Source organism: Patiria miniata, unplaced genomic scaffold (assembly GCF_015706575.1).
Source record: "Patiria miniata isolate m_02_andy unplaced genomic scaffold, ASM1570657v1 HiC_scaffold_22, whole genome shotgun sequence".
NCBI lineage: Eukaryota > Metazoa > Echinodermata > Asteroidea > Valvatida > Asterinidae > Patiria > Patiria miniata.
The window spans coordinates 6400162-6417569 of NW_024037061.1; the positions used below are offsets into that span (position 1 = coordinate 6400162).

General features: G+C 38.9%; 1 protein-coding gene across 1 annotated transcript; it reads right to left on the reverse strand.

Annotated features, from left to right (window-relative positions):
* Nucleotides 1-627: 627 nt before the first annotated feature.
* On the reverse strand, nt 628-16985 carry LOC119730935. The gene is made up of 20 exons (XM_038204006.1): nt 16556-16985; nt 14877-15301; nt 14201-14351; nt 13017-13791; nt 12210-12324; nt 11644-11757; nt 10895-10974; nt 10278-10377; nt 9694-9805; nt 9420-9569; nt 8781-8929; nt 8291-8383; nt 7820-7871; nt 6953-7056; nt 5957-6090; nt 5252-5514; nt 4738-4804; nt 3926-4140; nt 2766-3101; nt 628-2503 (listed from the first exon to the last, which is right to left on the reverse strand). Exons 1-20 carry the CDS (start codon nt 16926-16928, stop codon nt 2238-2240), a joined length of 4074 nt encoding a protein of 1357 aa, XP_038059934.1. The 5' UTR covers nt 16929-16985; the 3' UTR covers nt 628-2237.
* Between the last annotated feature and the right edge of the window lie 423 nt (nt 16986-17408).

Sequence of the window (17408 nt, forward strand, 5' to 3'; positions counted from 1 at the left end):
CGTTTTCACATTTATAAGATGAAGATGAACGATCCTTTGCACTATTGAAACTTGATTTAAAACGTTATTTTACTTTGGAAAAGTACATCTCGATTACAAATGGATCTATTGCAAAATTTCACACAAAATGGGACTCCTTTGAAGTACTGTGTCAAAATTAACTTTGTATTTCCAAATGTGTTATAAAGGTCAGATTATTTTGTGACTTGGTTTCTCAAGTAGTTTCGGTATAGCTGCGGAGTTGCTTTGAGGTTGAATAAAATATTTCCTCCAGAAAAAAAAGAATTGCACAAAAGCAAAAAATAAATGCAGGCCATGGTTTGGTCAATGATGCATGATGTTGAATAGGTTTTGGTTAATGACCATTACTTCAATGATAAGGTAAAAAAAAACCACTGTGATATGGATTGGAAAATACTGAATAAACCGTTGATTATCAGCATGCGCGCGACTTGGCAACATACAAGTCGGATTTATGCAGGACTTTCGTTTACTAGTACTGCCCTTGTCTTCCTAGTACTGTCCTTGTTTCACTCCCATTGGACGTGCACTATGTATGAGTTCATAGTAAGTACGGCGGGAACCTGACTGCGCTTTAGGAAACAACACGGAGTCGGCCTTAGCAACCAGTCAACCCCCCCCCCCTTGTTAACTGTCAATTTAGTTTTTTATTACGTGCGTATAGGCTACTTTAAAGAACAAATGTACTTGAAATAAAATTATGTTTGGAGGGCAAGGTAAGTCACTGCATGATTGCAAATAATTAACCTAAACATCCCTCCATCCCTGGGATGTTTACAGGGGAAAATATACGTGTTTCATGAGAAGGCGCATATCACATATGTTGTCTTAGACACAAATAAACTTTCTGAACTGATATTCTCAAGTGACATACTTTTTGTTCATGTCTTCGCGTTTAAACGTGATTTTGATAACAGACCCAGTGTCCTTGTGTTTGCATTTCTTATCTTCGGAGACTAAAATGCGTTTGTAATTTAATTTTGCAATGTCCTCCATTTTTTTGGGGGGGGGGGACGGTGTGATTTGTGTTAATTAATCGCTAACAAAACATTAAAACGTTTTCAATATACAAGTTCAAAAAAAGAGTAAATACAAAAATAATACACCAGTGTCTTTACGTGTATCATCAAAGGCACGATTCAACCAAATAATTCATATCATTATCTGCAAAATTAAAAACACCAATTCACCCAGCATCGTTACTTGCGAATTTGCACGATTTTGAATGAAGTGCCTCAGCAGACAAACGGGCTCGTTTGACCTCGAATACCGAACACTTTCTCGTCGTTTCATTTTCAGTGTTAGCAATTTGCGAGAAAAGTTGGCAACAAAATCTGTTGATGAAAAATAGGGGAGCCATTTCACGTTTGTGTTTATATACGCAATGCAGACCAAAACTTAACTTTGCTCAGTGCACTGCAAAAATTGAGTAGTACGGGAAAAAATAAAGAAAAGGTATGATGTCAACCTTTTCTTCGCTCTAATGAAATTGAAAAGGGGAGGACAAACCGTTAATGTCGTTGTAACTTGAAGTGCTGGCATGTACAGATCGAGATAATTAAATATCATCACGAATACATGGTTAAATTCAACACTGACGTGCCAGTCATTGTTCATAACCAACATATTTGATTTGCTCTTCTTTTGTGAAATCGTTATTTCCTGCAAACTGATTTTAAAAAAATTATTTATAAAAAAAGTTTCGCCAGCACTTTTTTTTATAAAAAAACATATTTGATTTGCAACATTCATACCAACATATTAAATTTGCTCTTCTTTTGTGAAATCGTTATTTCCTGCAAATTGATTTAAAAAAAATTATTTATAAAAAAAGTGCTTGCCCCTTGTCAGTTTTACATTAGGTTAGACGTTTCTGGTTTCTGCGCAGTCACGTCTTAAAGTGAGTTTCCTCCAACTGTAAGGTAGTGTTTCATGTTTCAATAGTCCTGTCCCTTTCTTTCCATTTCGCAAGCAATTGAATCTCTCACTGGCTTGTAAATTAATTAATATAGCACTCTTTTTGTTTCGGCAAACTTCCTTCGCTTCACAAAATGATACCCATGTGAGCAGTTCCTAGCGCACTGGCGTTGATTTTGTTTTTCTGTCGGAATAATAACTACAATTTTAGTGAGAATTTATTGAATTGGAGCCGCAGCGCAGATATGCCTTTTCTTTCGCAACATCTGCCAAGGATATTCGGGTTGAAACTGAGTTTATTATGACTTTCCACAAAATATGATGCCCGTGCCAAGTACAAACTCATCCTTCTTACTGTGCTGAGGCCCCGCCCACAATGTGCCACTGGACTCTGAATCCATCAGATAGATCAAGCTATGCTGGTTCCCTGCATTCAAGATCCCAGCGGACAGCACAAAGCTACAGGGTGTCAGGTCCGGGGTTTGGGGCTGTTGTTCACCAGCGAACATTTCTTGTTTAGCTTTCGCTGGCAGAAGGTCAGGCTGAAAACTTGGGTTGTCGTGTCCTGAAATAAAAGAAATGAATTGATGAAAACTCAAAAAGTCCTTTCCATGGAATTGAAAGTCTTAATAATTCACACTCGGTGAAAATGAACAATTAGACTGTTTATTACTGATATGTAGTGATGTGTGTACGCTACGTAATACATCGGTTTATTTTTTCTTCCATGAACCTGTGGACAAACGTCAAATCAAATACAATGAAAATTAAAGTGAGCCATTCAAAATAGAACACTAAAAAGAAATCATTATATTCTTTTTTCTTACCGAATTCCAGCTGGACATCACTGCATGACGTCACGATGCTCTCGCCAGAGCTGCTGTTTTGCTTTGAGCGTGAGCGACATTGTTGTATCTGAAGGATGGTCTTGTTGAGTGCTACGGTGGAGACTGCGAACTGGCTGAGCTTTGCCGCCGTGTTGGTCAGAGGAGGGGTGCCTGTGTGCGGTGACTTGATACCCCGAGTGGTCAAGAAGGATAGAAGGCCGTAGAAGAGAAAGATGAAGAACCCCTGAGCGGAGTTGAAGATGGTGAACAGGTAGAGAGATGTCAAACGGACACCGACATCACCCATAGAGAAAGACCCCAAGATCCATGTAAGACCTGCCAAACATATATAGGAAGAAAATAAGTGGAATAAATCACTGAATAGGTTAGATGAAGCGAAGTCATAATATTAGTATTCGGTTTTTTTTAATGTTGTTCGAGGATTTAGCTTTGTTATAGGTTTAATTATTTGATTCTTTCTTTTCTTACCGCATGTTGTTTGTCATCAGATGATTTTTTCAATAAATCGGTGTAAACCTACACAGCAATATAATTTCCTTTTATAGTTAACACGTCATTTTATCTTTTGAGCAGTGGTGAAATCCAATACACTAAGACTGAAATTATTCGGCCGAAGCGTGGTCTTTAAGTATGAAAACGATAGGAATATGGATTATAACACAGTCCTAAAATGACAACATCAAATTACAGACAAGTTTGACGTTCATTAGTTGGAATTTGCGTCGGGGAGATGTAAATCAATATTAGTTTTTGACGAACAACATGCGGTAAGAATAGAAAGACTCATAATCGGTGAAGGGCGAAACCCAATATTGAAGTTTGACGTTCTTAAGAACGGGATGGAAATCCACGGAAAAATCATGGCGGTCTATTTGTCTATCGACAAGATTCCTGTTCATCGTTGAATTTTCAATCAATCATTACAAGAAATACAATTGACTGGCTTTCATAGGTATCCAGGTGACACTGCGTGCCCCCGGCTAGTTTCACTGCTTTTTGGACGAATCTAGCAACGTTAAAGAGGTCCATCTTGACACGACTGCGTGTTTAATTGTTCGTGTCGAGTGTGCACAATGTAGTTAGTACGTCATTTCGGCACGAAGTTCCAGAGTTTTAGTAACTGAATGGCCAAATCTCACCAAGCAGAGCTGTTATGGAGATGATACCAAAGATCTCTCTGCGTCTGCGTGCGAACTCGCGATGCTCCTTGCCTGAGGTGTAACGTCGCGCACCAAACGGCCGTCGGAATAACACCCACATGACCATGAAGAATACCATGAAATTCAAGGTGACGATCAGTAGAGCAGGGCCGAGAAAGGCAGCAAAGAACACAGTCGAGTTGGAAATCCAACATCTAGAAAAAAAAATAAGAAAGTGTTTTTATTCTTTCAACCAAACCATACTGACAGTGTTGAAACGTGCAATTTGAATATAAGTACACACAACTCGCGACCATTCAATTTCCCTGTACGTGCTCGTTTTCTAAAGCTAGGCCTAGTCTCCAGCTGTGGCTCCTGCAGAAGGTTGAATGACTGGACTGGAGGGTTCAGGCACAATGTTTTGCTTCAGGAACGGAAACCATATGACGCTGTTGGGATGAAATATTTCCAATTAAATTGATCATCCAGGCATGGGCGTCACCAGGATGGGGCAAGGGGGGCTCCCCCCCCCCCCCGGAAAAGCAACCCCCCATAAAGAGGTGTGAAGTCCTATTTGCTTTAACTTTATGCACATTTAACAAAATGGGCGTCTGCAGGGGTGTTAATGGGAGTGGTGTGGGTAAATGTCCCCCGCCCACCCTTGAAAAAAATGATAAATTGAGAATATGCTAGAGAAACTACAAGGATTTGGAGGTGTGTGCTTTGCTCAGAGTAGGTACATCAGAAGTAAAGGTGCAAAGTTACGCATTTGTTTTTCCGAAATATATTGGTGATTTGTTTAACAAGCTTACCTCTCATTACTGCCATAGGCCTCCAAGTCAAATATCGCGATGCATCCGACGATAATAGCTGGTACGCCTGTAAATAATACCAACAATAAACACGAATGCAGCTTATTTCCCCCTCCCTCGTTCAATATGTTTCTCGAAACTGTTGGCATAGATGCTGTTGACCAAATACGTTTATGCATCTTCATATAAGAACATGCATGAAGAAAGTCGTACCTTGTATTTAAGGTAAATGATGTGAGCGCTGGAATCGAATTTAAACTACGTTTTAGGAGAATAACGGTTATGTTTAAACTTCTGACAGGGTCCAAAATTTATTCCGTACTGAAATAATAAAAAGCCAATTTCACAAAACACGAACAACTTCATTCGCATATTAATGAGCTTCTGGCTAGAAAAATAACCACAAACTGTTTTATAATATTGCAGAACGCTTCTTTTGATTGAGCCAAAACTAGAATATCCACTCCCCAGCTATAAAATGGCAATAAACCGAGTTTTTAAGGGTTGAACATACCCCAAGCTGCAGTACAGCATAGTTTGAACATATGCCTAGTCGGGTTCATGGCAACCACTACGATATTCCGGTACAAGTACACCCCCTCCACGCCCATCCACATGAGCGCCACCAACGTGAAGTAATGAATGCAGCAAGCAAATGCCGCGCATGCGCGTGGGTTGCTTGTCTGGTCTATTCCAGTCAGGTAGAAGGTCATTGAGATGATGAGTGAGAGGCAGAGCATCAGGCGGGTCGGGGTTGTCTTTGCTTCTCGGAGTTTCCTTTTGAAAAATAGCGATAAAGATAAAGGCCAACATTAGAAAACAATCGACAAATTCTTTAAACGGCAAAAATGAAAACGTTTTCAAGAAGTTGATATACTTTTTGTCTTTTTTTGCTTTTGGTGTTTCCAAGGCACAACACAATATACACTTGGATTAAAATATTTTCTGCTCGATTGAATACTATTTACTTATCTTGATCCATGCACCTTATTTTCAAATTTAAAAATGACCATAGATGACTACTAATCACACAATTGTAATGCGAGCAGAGCAAGAAGAAAATCTTTTCATTCTTAATACCTTTAACATTTCATCGCTCTTTAATGAAAATAGTTGCAATGTAGCTCTGATCCTAATCCTTACTCCTGATCAATCTATAATCATTACCGTTCCGAGCTCATACCAGCAAAGTTGTTGGTGTGATGTATCTTTGTCTTACCTGACAGATATCAGCATTCCCATTGTTATAATCAGACCAATCAAGGAAAGTGAACATCCAGCATAACTGATGATTTCCAAGGCCATACTGTGTTCCTGAGGCAGACTTCCTCTGCCTAGTTGAGCCCCGATATCCTGAAATATACAGTATCGATATCGATATCGATTTTAATCATGCCCGTCAACCTTTTTTTTTCAAATTAACACGGAAGCTACAACAGCGCCCTCTATTGCCGCGCCTCCTCAAATTTTTGTACCAAGGAGCACCAAGGAATGGGGAAATTGCACCAAGGCGAATGATAAAGGGCACCAAGGCAAATTATGGAGGACAACAATGTATAATAAGGACACAAACAAGCAAAATAGTACCCACCTTGTCTGTACAATACACGCTTGAAAAAAAAAAAAGCCACCAAAAAAAAATTAAAAACGCGTCGCCGCATCAATTCCGGAACTTCGGTCTGACCAGAGACCGACTTTTTTTTTTTTTGCCTAATCAACAAATTGATCGAAGGTAACTAATGAAAGGGAAATCCAACGCTATTCAGCCACAGAAGAGGAGACAATCAACGAAGAGATTTTTTTTTAATATAAACATTGTATACATTTTAGGCTCAGGGATGATGTTGATACTTCAGCCGTTAAATTTAAAAGTTAAGGAAATCACAAAACAATTTATCAGCGGTAATATCTGATGGGTATCACGAGTTTTTCTATTTTTTTGGTAATTATGCATAATTTCGCTTTTCTAAAGAGGCACCCAATCGCTCAAACCTGTTTAAATCGAAAACACCACATTGCTCTGCAAGGTTTATGAAATCGAAGTAACAGGCACGGATGAAAGCTATTTGTCTTTCTCGATCTTCTTCACTTGGCTATGGCTAACATGGACACGTGCTCCTATGGAAGTGGCTGAATTCATCTCCCATAGATCTCCCATATGTTACTGCCGGCCGTAGCCCTAGCCTTAAACTGTTCAAGATTTACCACTACTTACGATGATGACAGCGTAGTTGGTGAGATGATTACATTCACAGATTGTATGATCACGTGACGCGATGCTAACTCTGCAGCCTTCGGTAGACCACGAGCCAGAACCACCTAAAAGATATGATAAGGCAACCATTATAATATAAAACAATTTAAAGAGGTTGTGGAATGCGCGAGACATATCCGTCATTTTTCGGATATATGTGTCTGACATGAAATGAGTACAAAAGGTACTTTTGAGAGCTGTTTTTCAGGTACTGTTTCGACCCGAACGTGCAATTTGTGTAAAAGTCGTCGTTGGGGGCAGCAAACAAAACATAGTAAATCGTGATGTAATAAACAGGACTCCCGATGCAGCGTAGTATATGCGAGTCCCGTTTATTACGTCACGATTTTTCTCATTTTACGAAGAACCTGACAACTGTTTATTTCAATTATACGCTCGCCGACCAACAAATTACTCGATGAATTCAGTTTTATAAACATATAAACGCACATTACAAAAGAATGGGACTTTGTCATTATGATATATGTGGGTCTACTCTACAATAAAAAAAATATAAAAAACAAAACGACTTTCAGCATTCCACAACCTCTTTAAGCAAAAAGTAACGCCTGCAAAACAGTAACATTGGTTCTCGAGTTATATATTCATCCAATATAATGTATGGGGGAAAATAATATGACATTCTGTTACAATGATACTGTCTGACTATGTGCCCGTCACGGACATGTTAAAATGTTCGATACGATGATCCGGAAACGTCCACGCAAAGCAATGAATTGCCACGGCTTATATTTTGGGTAACAGATTCTAAATGGTTACTCAGGGTGATGTAACTTCCCAATTAAAAACAACTCATTCTGTACCTACCTCTCTCCTTGAAATCCCAATACACGCAGAGTCGGGAACCGCCGTCTCCAACCTTCATTCATCAACAAAAATATTTCAAGTGAGCAAATATAATTGAATCAGATCAAACAAAATGCGAATTTACATTGTCCAGTGGCTGTAGGATGATCTTAGATGATGGTCCAAAAGTTCCTCAATTAGGCTTTGGACTTTGGGCTGGTTTTATTTTCAGATGTATTCGTTTGTATGGTGATGTATTTAGTTCTATGTTTTCCGAATTCATCAAATAGCAATGTGCTTTTTGAATACATTCATCAAAGAGCAATATTTTTGAAAGGCACACTACCCTTACAGCCAAAAATTTGTTCACAGAATTAATATGAGGCAGTCGTAACCACAAAAGTTTATTTTCAAAATCTGCACATTATAATGAAAATAACTACTTATTTGGGTGAGATGAGCTCTCTGTTGTCTTACGTTGGTTAAACTCACTGGGTTATGATGCTTCAGACTAAAAATGACCGGGTTTTTCAGGCCCCAGACGCAGTGACCGCCAAGAGTCGCAGACATTACTCGACTTGTCACCTGAAATCAGTAACATTGAAATGATCTGTTTTATGAACAAGCATTACATTTGCATTGAAACGTTGCTATAAGATATAGAAAGGATACGGCAACTTCTACTGGCACGACATGTTGTGTCTAGTTTAATTTTATGTGGTCAAAATTTACACGTTATTAAAATCAAAAACAAATGAGAAGGCTCGGGTATTGTTATCACTACCAAAACATGTCATTCTACTCAACTTTAGTATGATTTTCATGCGAGGACGAGGTTTTTGTGCATTAGATAGAATGTGCGGTACAATTTTAAGTCTGTCAAGTATAATTTTTAAGTATAATTGCCCTTATTTCAAAAAATGAAATCCGCCTAAAAAATGTTTTACAGGAATTTGAATTTCCAAAAAGAGGACATTCCCACCTTCCAGTCTGCCTGGTTGCTCTCCGTGAAATCCTCCGCCAATGTCACGGCAACTTCGTCATCCATTGCACGAAACAGCTGGTCGTTCTCATAAACGACAAACTGAAGCATGGATGTATTGACAGAGGCTGTGGTTCCGTTGACTCCATCTTCAAAATGAATTGAGTCCATCAAGAAAATCAACAAGATTTGACCCTGCATGCATTTTAGTTTAATTGCTGAACGTCGCTATTCGTACTGTTTCTTCCTCTTGTTTAACTTATCTTAAAGTTTACAATTTCGTTGTGATGATTTATCAGGTTATTTTGCTGACCAACTACACATGATCTGAGATTAATGGGCTAAGTCTCGACAACCATGTTTCTTGAAAGTAAAATTTTGCATTTAGATTTATAACCCTGGTGTAACACTGGTTCTTAAATATTTTTTATCTTTAACTCGTTTTGCATTCTTTGGTGCTCCATGTACGTCAGTCGACCCAATTCATGTTTGTATTGTTTAAAATGAACGTCTAGAATCTCGATCTACATAAGATTTACTTTTTTGAAAGTAAATCGCGTTCTTTGTCTGAGATTCACACATTCTTTGTGAAGATTATTATGAATACATGACTTAAGACGTTTTACTGCTTACACATACCACATGTATTATACTGGGTGGGCTGGTTGGTGGTGAAAATACTTTCTGGTACATAAAAGTATTCATCCACATTGTCCAAATCCAATCCCTGAAGACTCTCGTTGAGGGCGCCAGTTTTATGCTCAAAAATATTGTCACCAATCTTTGTTCCTGTGAATAGAAAGGGACATCGCATAAAAAAAACACCAGATATGCCTAAAGTATGCAATATTTAAATTTTCCTTACATTTGATTATTACAAATCTACATTATGAAGTACACGAATGAAGTTTACCGTTACTCGGTGAAGACATTGAGTCACCATAGTCGTCCGCTTGGTATGCTTCTGTAGGTTCATTGGGTTTGATGGAAGCAAAGAGAGCACCGCTAAAGGTGTCCTGTTCCACCTGAACAACATCGATATAAAGAACATGATTTAATTGTGACAGTTTATACGCACTTTATAGTTGTGATGAAAACAAATTTGCCCAAATTATAAAAACTATTCCAACGTGGTTCATATCTAAACAGTATTGTCCTTACAAACAAGCGGAAATACAAAGATTTCAAATCAAGTTAGTTTAACTCTGTACAGTCCATTAATTTTTTTTCCGCAAAACAGAATAAAAATCAGTCAGATTGTTTAATTAACTATTAACTCTAAATACCATATGCAGCGGAAGTTGAGTTGAAAGGGGAAGATTCCGTAAAACAAAATGTCAAAAACAAAAACAATTCTCAATCACCGCGAAAGTTCATCATATTATTTAGAGGTAAACTTTTGAGCACAACACTAGAATATTTCGAACCTGTAGTTTGACATATTGTCAATCACTTTTGGATTCCAGCCATACAAACTGAACACAAACACAAGCTTACCTTTTCCATTGCCAGTACTATATTATCCGTGATAATCTTAACGCTGGTCACATTATTCGGCAGTGGACGATTTGGCAAGTTTTCGATGGTCTTAATGATTCTGAAAGAAGAACGACACGGAGAAAATGTGGCTAATTTCGTCGGACTGAAGATCATTGCAGATTGCCACGTTAAACCCAATGATATACTTGGCTTCAATGAAAGAAAGATCGTTGTGGTTTTTAGGATATAACATTTTGTTATCGTATACCAAAAAAGGTTGGAAACAGCGTTAGATCTACAGAAGACATTCAAGTTAGACCGATGAACGTTGTAATTACAGACTTGAATGAAAGATAACGGATTGAAAGTAGCTGGGGCGTGGTGTTCAGAATGTTATGCTCCGAATCCTTAGCACCATAGGCAAAATTTACAAACCATTACAAGAACAGATAATATCAGATCCAGCAAGAAGTATATCACTATCATCCAACAAAACTTTTGGACGAAAGGAAGATATTCTACATCTTATGCAACAAATTACATATTTCGGTAAACGGGTCGTGAGACAAATTTGAATCGGCCGAAAAGAAGAACATCTGATTTACAGGTGAAACGGGAAGGGATGTGTTTCTTACATGTTACTAAAATGTTGCGGTATAATAGGCTCTGGTAGCGATAACAGGTGATTGATGACCTGGATGACCATCAGGATAACCTGAAAGAAGATGATACAGTACAGAATTATTCAATGGAATGAATACTTAAACGGAGTCATTTCAAAGGTGAGTCCCTACATACACTTGTACGTTTACTGTTACAATGTATGTGTATAGGCGGAGGGTTTATCCTTATTCAATTTGGACTTCGTGGTTTTTCAATATCCCCGGTGCAACAGCCTGAAAACTAGTAGAAGAAAAGTCAATTAGAACTGAAAACGTCTGAGCGGAATTTGTTTCAATTAGAATCTTTAACTTGTATCTTTGATGCTTCTGAAATTGTGCGGAATGACCCAGCTCATAATTCAAACCCGTACCATAATACGGGTACATTTAGATCGCGTCCGAACCACTTCGCAATAACACATGCGCTTGAGATACGGCGGACGCAAAAGGAAGGCGCTATGTTAGTCCAAACTAACGTCACCCTGGCTCATATCATATTCGCCATATTAACTCAAAATGGTTGATCGGAGCGAGTGTGTAATACTGTCAGAAAGTAGTATTTGGGCGCTGCTGTAGGCCCACCATTCATGGAACTAATGTTTTTGAATTGAGTACGTTAAAAATCAAGGTGTATTTCAAACAGACTCAATGAGAATATTAACACATTTTGGTTACCTAGTTTTAATTCACTACAAAAAAGGAGTTCAAATTGAAGGCTTTACCTCGGGAATGGTATTTCTCCATTCTTCTATGAATGTCCACAGGTTCACGATGACTTTAATGAATGTCAGGTCAGCCGTACTTCCTAAGCCGAAGTTTTTGGTCTCCCTTATCGCCTGTAAAAATGAAACATTTTAGTGCAGTTTATTTAGATATGTTTCCCACCCTTAAAGAAGTTGAAAATTATTTCAATTGATATGCGCTAAATGAATTTATAGGTGTCTTCTTCATGAATCGTAACTACATTTTCGGCACATAAGGGTGTTACAGTTAAAAAATAAATGCTTCGGATTTGCAATCGCATTTCCCTTAAAGTTAATACAAACACAAATTGGAAGCGCTCAAAATGAAATAAAGAAAAAGTTTCCACCGGATTCATTTTTGTGTACAAACTGTCCTCTATATTCTCGCTACACACGACTACAGCTTTTTCGATCAGCACCAACATGAACAATGTCAATGTTAATTTAACAGAAATTGATTCTTTCTCAAGTGTATATAAGCCGAAATAAAATGCTGCATTGGGATGTGACTGAAATTGTCTTTTGATAGTGTCAGGTTGAATTACCCGATCAAGGTCTTGAGAGAGAGTAGCGTTCTCTGATCGACACATCCACGTCTCAGCTTTATCCCAGATCACATCTCCGCCATTAGCAGCTGGTAGACACATTCGAAAGGGTGTTCTACCATAAAGGGGGAAATTGGGTGAAATTCACATTTTGTTTAACACACCAATTGTGCTTTAGAGATCTGTAAAGATATAACGGCCGTGTTTACAATTTCTGCCACATTGTCTGCTGCGATACTTCAAGTGCAACATTGTGCAGGAAATTGGACTTGTTTTCAAACGAAGTTGATTGTATTTACATTCGCATTTACTTTTTTTCTCGGGATAAACAGTCAAAACCAAGACAAACAAATTGAAGGAGAAGAGAAAAAAAAACCTAACAGCTCCCGAAGGATCGCCCAAAAGAGACAAAGTCTCTGTCGAGGGGCTCTCCTGACTAAAAGGCTAACAAAAACTTAATTGAAAAGTAAAAGTAAAATAAATTAAATTAAAATTAAATAAGAAATCTTCAAAGAAACCTTAGAAAGAAACTGACAACGTGTATTAAAATTAAATTAAAGAATACTAAATTAGATTGAATAATACTAAATTAAATTATATTATATTAAATAGATCGAATTTAATCAATTATATGCACGGGTAGTACGAAAAAAAAAGTATTTAAGGCGCCTCTTTTAAATTCGTTTTATTTTAGTGTGTATCTCTTAGAATTCTAGAGGGAGAGATTCATTCTGAAATGCTTTGTGAGACATTCATAGCATTACGTCCTTTTACATAAATGGTTTAAGAATAATCAAATTGACGTACCTGGAGAGGTTGCGAAAGGCCTCAACAATGCAGGTAATATCTGGGATCTTGATGCGACTTATGGCTTCTTTCAAACTCCAGCCTCCTTGCGCTTCCCCGTCTTTTGCCAGTTCTTGACCGTTGACTTGGTGTAGGTTCCGACTACGCCATTTGGCGGGCCAGGATCCCCCATTCTCGTCTGGGCCTGTTAGACTGCTCCTCAAGTCGTCAATGTCGATACTGAACTTGTCCTTCCCTCTCAGGTCATAGGTCACGCTCTGTTTCCCGCTTTTCACAGTGGAATAGACTATCAGCGCTGCTGGTACAGTCAATCGAGTTGCTTCATCAGTCAGCCACTTGAAGAAATCAGTATTACCTACGGACCCCGTATCGTCACTTCTCCTCACCCGCGCTGCCCTCGAATTGTCCGAGTCCTCCGATTGGTCGCTGAAATAAGAAAACTTGTCTTTCCAAGTTTCCAGCCAATCAGAAAGACCGTTATATAACTTGCTTTGAGTGGAATTGCTCGCCACTATATCCTCAATTATCTCAGAAGACTTGTTGACTATGAAGTCTCGCAGGTTCTCGGCGAATTTCGAGATGTTTTGTCCGACCTGTTGGAGTTTCTCGGTTAGGTTTGAAGCAGTCAGATTTTTGTTTAGTTTGTTCAGAGTTGTCGTTAGCCACAGGCTCACCTCCATAAACTCGAGGATTTTCTTTGACGGCAAAATGAATCCATATTGGCAGTTGGATCTGGATACTCCTCCAACGATAGTGGTGTTCCATTCAAAAGTTCCTTTTCATAAACCGATAAAAAAAGAAAGGCCAAGTGAAAACAATCATATGATTTATCCGTTAACTGTTTTGCGCTCTTAAGCCGGTCCTTCCACTAGCACTCCGCGTTAAATTCGTATGGTAAGCTTTAAACACCAGTAAAATCTGTAAGGATACATTTACAATAAAATATAAAGCAAGAGTTTGCACAGAAAGTTTGCCTTATTAAAATTTTGTTGTAGAGTACATGTCAACCGAAAGTAAAACGTATTGTTATCGTGAGATCGGGAAAAGAGATCAATAAGATAATTCTGTTGCCATTCCGTCAATTATCTATGATGGCCGTATAGGGATTGCCATGGCTCTCGTCCCCATTTTGTCGGCAATTTATCAAACAGTGCCTTGATCAACAACTTGAAAGTTCTTCCTACCTAATGCTGAGGTTGTGACTTCCCTGGTACACGAATGGTCGTCCAACCAGTCGTCCATCGTTTGCTGCACTTCATCAGCAGGTATGAGTGTTGAAGCGTTAATTATGGATACTATGCAGTCCATAAGATCTGCTGCTTGCCATTGTGCGGTCTGCTCTCAAAAGGTGGAACACCGTGATTAAGTGAATTAGAAAAAAAAAGTGTAGGCCTAAACCTTGAAGTTTGAACGTATTAGGATGACTTAAGGGCAAGACTGATGGTAAGAATTGACGTATGCAATATTAACAGAGTTTCGGCATATTCAGGATGGATTAAACTAAGAATTAAAGTAACAAGTTTACTAAGATGAAGAATTTTTAAATCTTGGAATCAGAAACTTTTCTTATCATTTTTATTTTTATTCAGGTACATTTCTTATCTTGACCTTGAAGTCTTGACGATTTTTTCGAGTTGATTCTATAAACATTTTGAAGAATACACTAACACTTAGTGTGTATAGAGTGTATGTTTTATTTGTCTCTTTGTGGTGAGCTTTATAAGTGTACCAATTTGTTTTTATACGGACATCTAAGAAGCACAACTATAAAGCCCACCCAAACAACAATTCAGGTGTTAGTTTTGGATACGTTTCGATTAAAATGAAATCAAAGTGATTATACACACAGTGATAAAATACCTTGATGCCATCCACTGTCGCCCATTCACATCGCCTTGTAGCATTCAAATCATCGTACACAGTCAGGTTCTTTGGACATTTAGCAGTGGCCGTTGTATTCACGAGTGTATCTGGCCACAGCGTTGCGTAACTGGTGTCACGCGGACACCAAGGAATCTCCGTTGGTTCCTCGTCTTCATCGGGAGAACTTTCCTTACAATCCTGAAAGTTTGGGAAGGCCCAGTAAGCCCATTCTTTCGGCCACTTTACCAGCCCGCAGTACCTTGATGCGTAGCCTGTGGATGTGCCGGGGCATTGCACTAAGGCAGTCTGTTCTGGCCTAGTCTTAGGCCAGCGAAGTTTCCAGGACTTTTGCGCCTTGCAGAATGGGCCGTCGTAAGGATCGGGACTAGTTGTGATTTCCAGCGTTTCCGTAGCAACAGTTTCTGGGGGAAGAGAAGGATGCAATTTTGGGACCGAAGTTGCAATAACTGCCTCCTATGTGTCACAGTTTTTACGAAGTGACGAATTTGCTCACATCAAAGCAAAACCAAAGTTTGAGAAAATCGCGTACAATTTCGTCTTGAAATTTGACAGATTGTGCAGAGGACATCATAAAAATGTAAGTATAGTGGTGCTCCCTAATGTAGCGCACTTCGACGTTTACCCCGACTATCCTCATATGTAGCGTTGCCAAACTTCTTTGTTGACAAACTTCGAATTCATTCAGTGAAATACTGATACTTTTACCTTAATAATGCTTGCTATTTAACCTCTGTGAACAATCGCGTTGTCGTGAAATTTAATCCGAAATTCAAAAAACGGTGGCGTCCGGAAATTGGGCACAAATTCGGTGTTTCCTTGAATGCGCACTTAAGTAAATCTCGGAAAATTCCAAATTAACATTAAATAATTTCTGTAAAGTTGATTAATTCTGATAAACCATTATTATCTCTACTTATAAACCCATCTAGCAGTTTGTCAGAAAATTATGTTCTTATTTTTGGGAGGAATTTTCAAAGGGTTCAATCAAAGTGCGCCACGTTAGGGGCCGCGCCACGTTAGGGTACATCAACAATATATCCAAATATCTCGAATGCATAAAACACCGGTTTTGGACGGATTCGTCACTTAGTCAAAAGGATGACGAATTGTTGACAATATGTGCATGACCTACGCTATACTTGGCCTCATCTTAAGCTATTACCTGCGGCAACGTTTTTGCTTGACATCCCAAATGGATAATAGTAAAACACAGGAAAGGGGTCAAAGAATAATAAAAGTGATCTCACACGCCCATCTTGGGCTGGCTATGCATCACAAAGCGCTTTTTCGAGACGTTTTACGTTATATGTTTCCCGCGACACATATCCGCGAAACTGATTGGTTTTGTGTATTTCGAAATGCACCTTTTTAGTTCAAATCAAGGCTAATGCCTTTGTTAGTAACGCGTTCGAAACTTCAATGCAAATTATCGACAGCCATTTTAGTTTTCTCAAGGTCGAGTCCTTCTATACTTGCTAAGTTTGTGGCTACGCTTTCAGTTTGACATACGAAATAATCGTTAAGCGCGGTAATACATCGTTGATCTGCGTGGAAAATGTCGAAAGTGTTTTAGTCTCTAAAACGTTCCTTTTCAATTGAAAATGCTATTTTGCCAAATAATTCAAAACGGGCCGTTATATTATAAGATAGCTTACCCGAATGAGCTATTTCTCCTTGATTCACGCTTCCTTCCCCGTACGTCCCTGGGTCGTTTGTTGGTGAGGTATTCTCCTGGTTGTCATTGATGGTTGTGGTTCTCACATTCTGTATTTGCATGGGTGCAGCTCGCCCAATTTGTTCCCCCTGCATGGGGTTATCAGTCACACTCACTGACTGCAACCTGTCTGGTGTCGCAGTCTTCTCCGTGCAGGCACTCACACCCCCGAGTAGAAAGCACGCAACCAACACTCCGGATATCATTTCAACTAGTGGAGGACCAACGAACGTTTTCAAAATACCTCGCTTCTGGACCTCAAATCCTGTGTTTACTCGCAGATTTTGCTTCGATGTTGTTTCATTAAATGTCATGGGCTGTGAGCGCGTCGTGTAGGTTGTTCCAGAATTGTTCCAGAATGTTTCAACAAACTGGTGTCTACTCGATGGAGTGTTTTCGTCAGCATGTTCAACGACAAAAATGGAACTGGTGACGAGTGCCAATTACATACATGTACGAAGTTTCTATTTTGTAGGCCTATACACTAAGTTGTGTCGTTCATAAACGCGCTTTTAAAACAAAAACGCTTTATCTAAAAGTAGATATTCCAAGAGACTGCATTCTCTTGCCAAAATTTGAGTCTTACTGGAGCTACCTCCAACTGCTTAAAAACAAGATTTTCTTGTTAACAATTGAAACAAAAGTGCATTGGGTTACTTAACTGCGCCCCAAACCGCCAACCCAGCCATCAGCGCAGTCGACGGCATCTTTCTAAATGTCCAAGAAAAGTGCCGTGAGCTTTAAATATTTGCGTTTAGCGTCAAGCCCAATACAACACTGCTCCGTGAGAATCT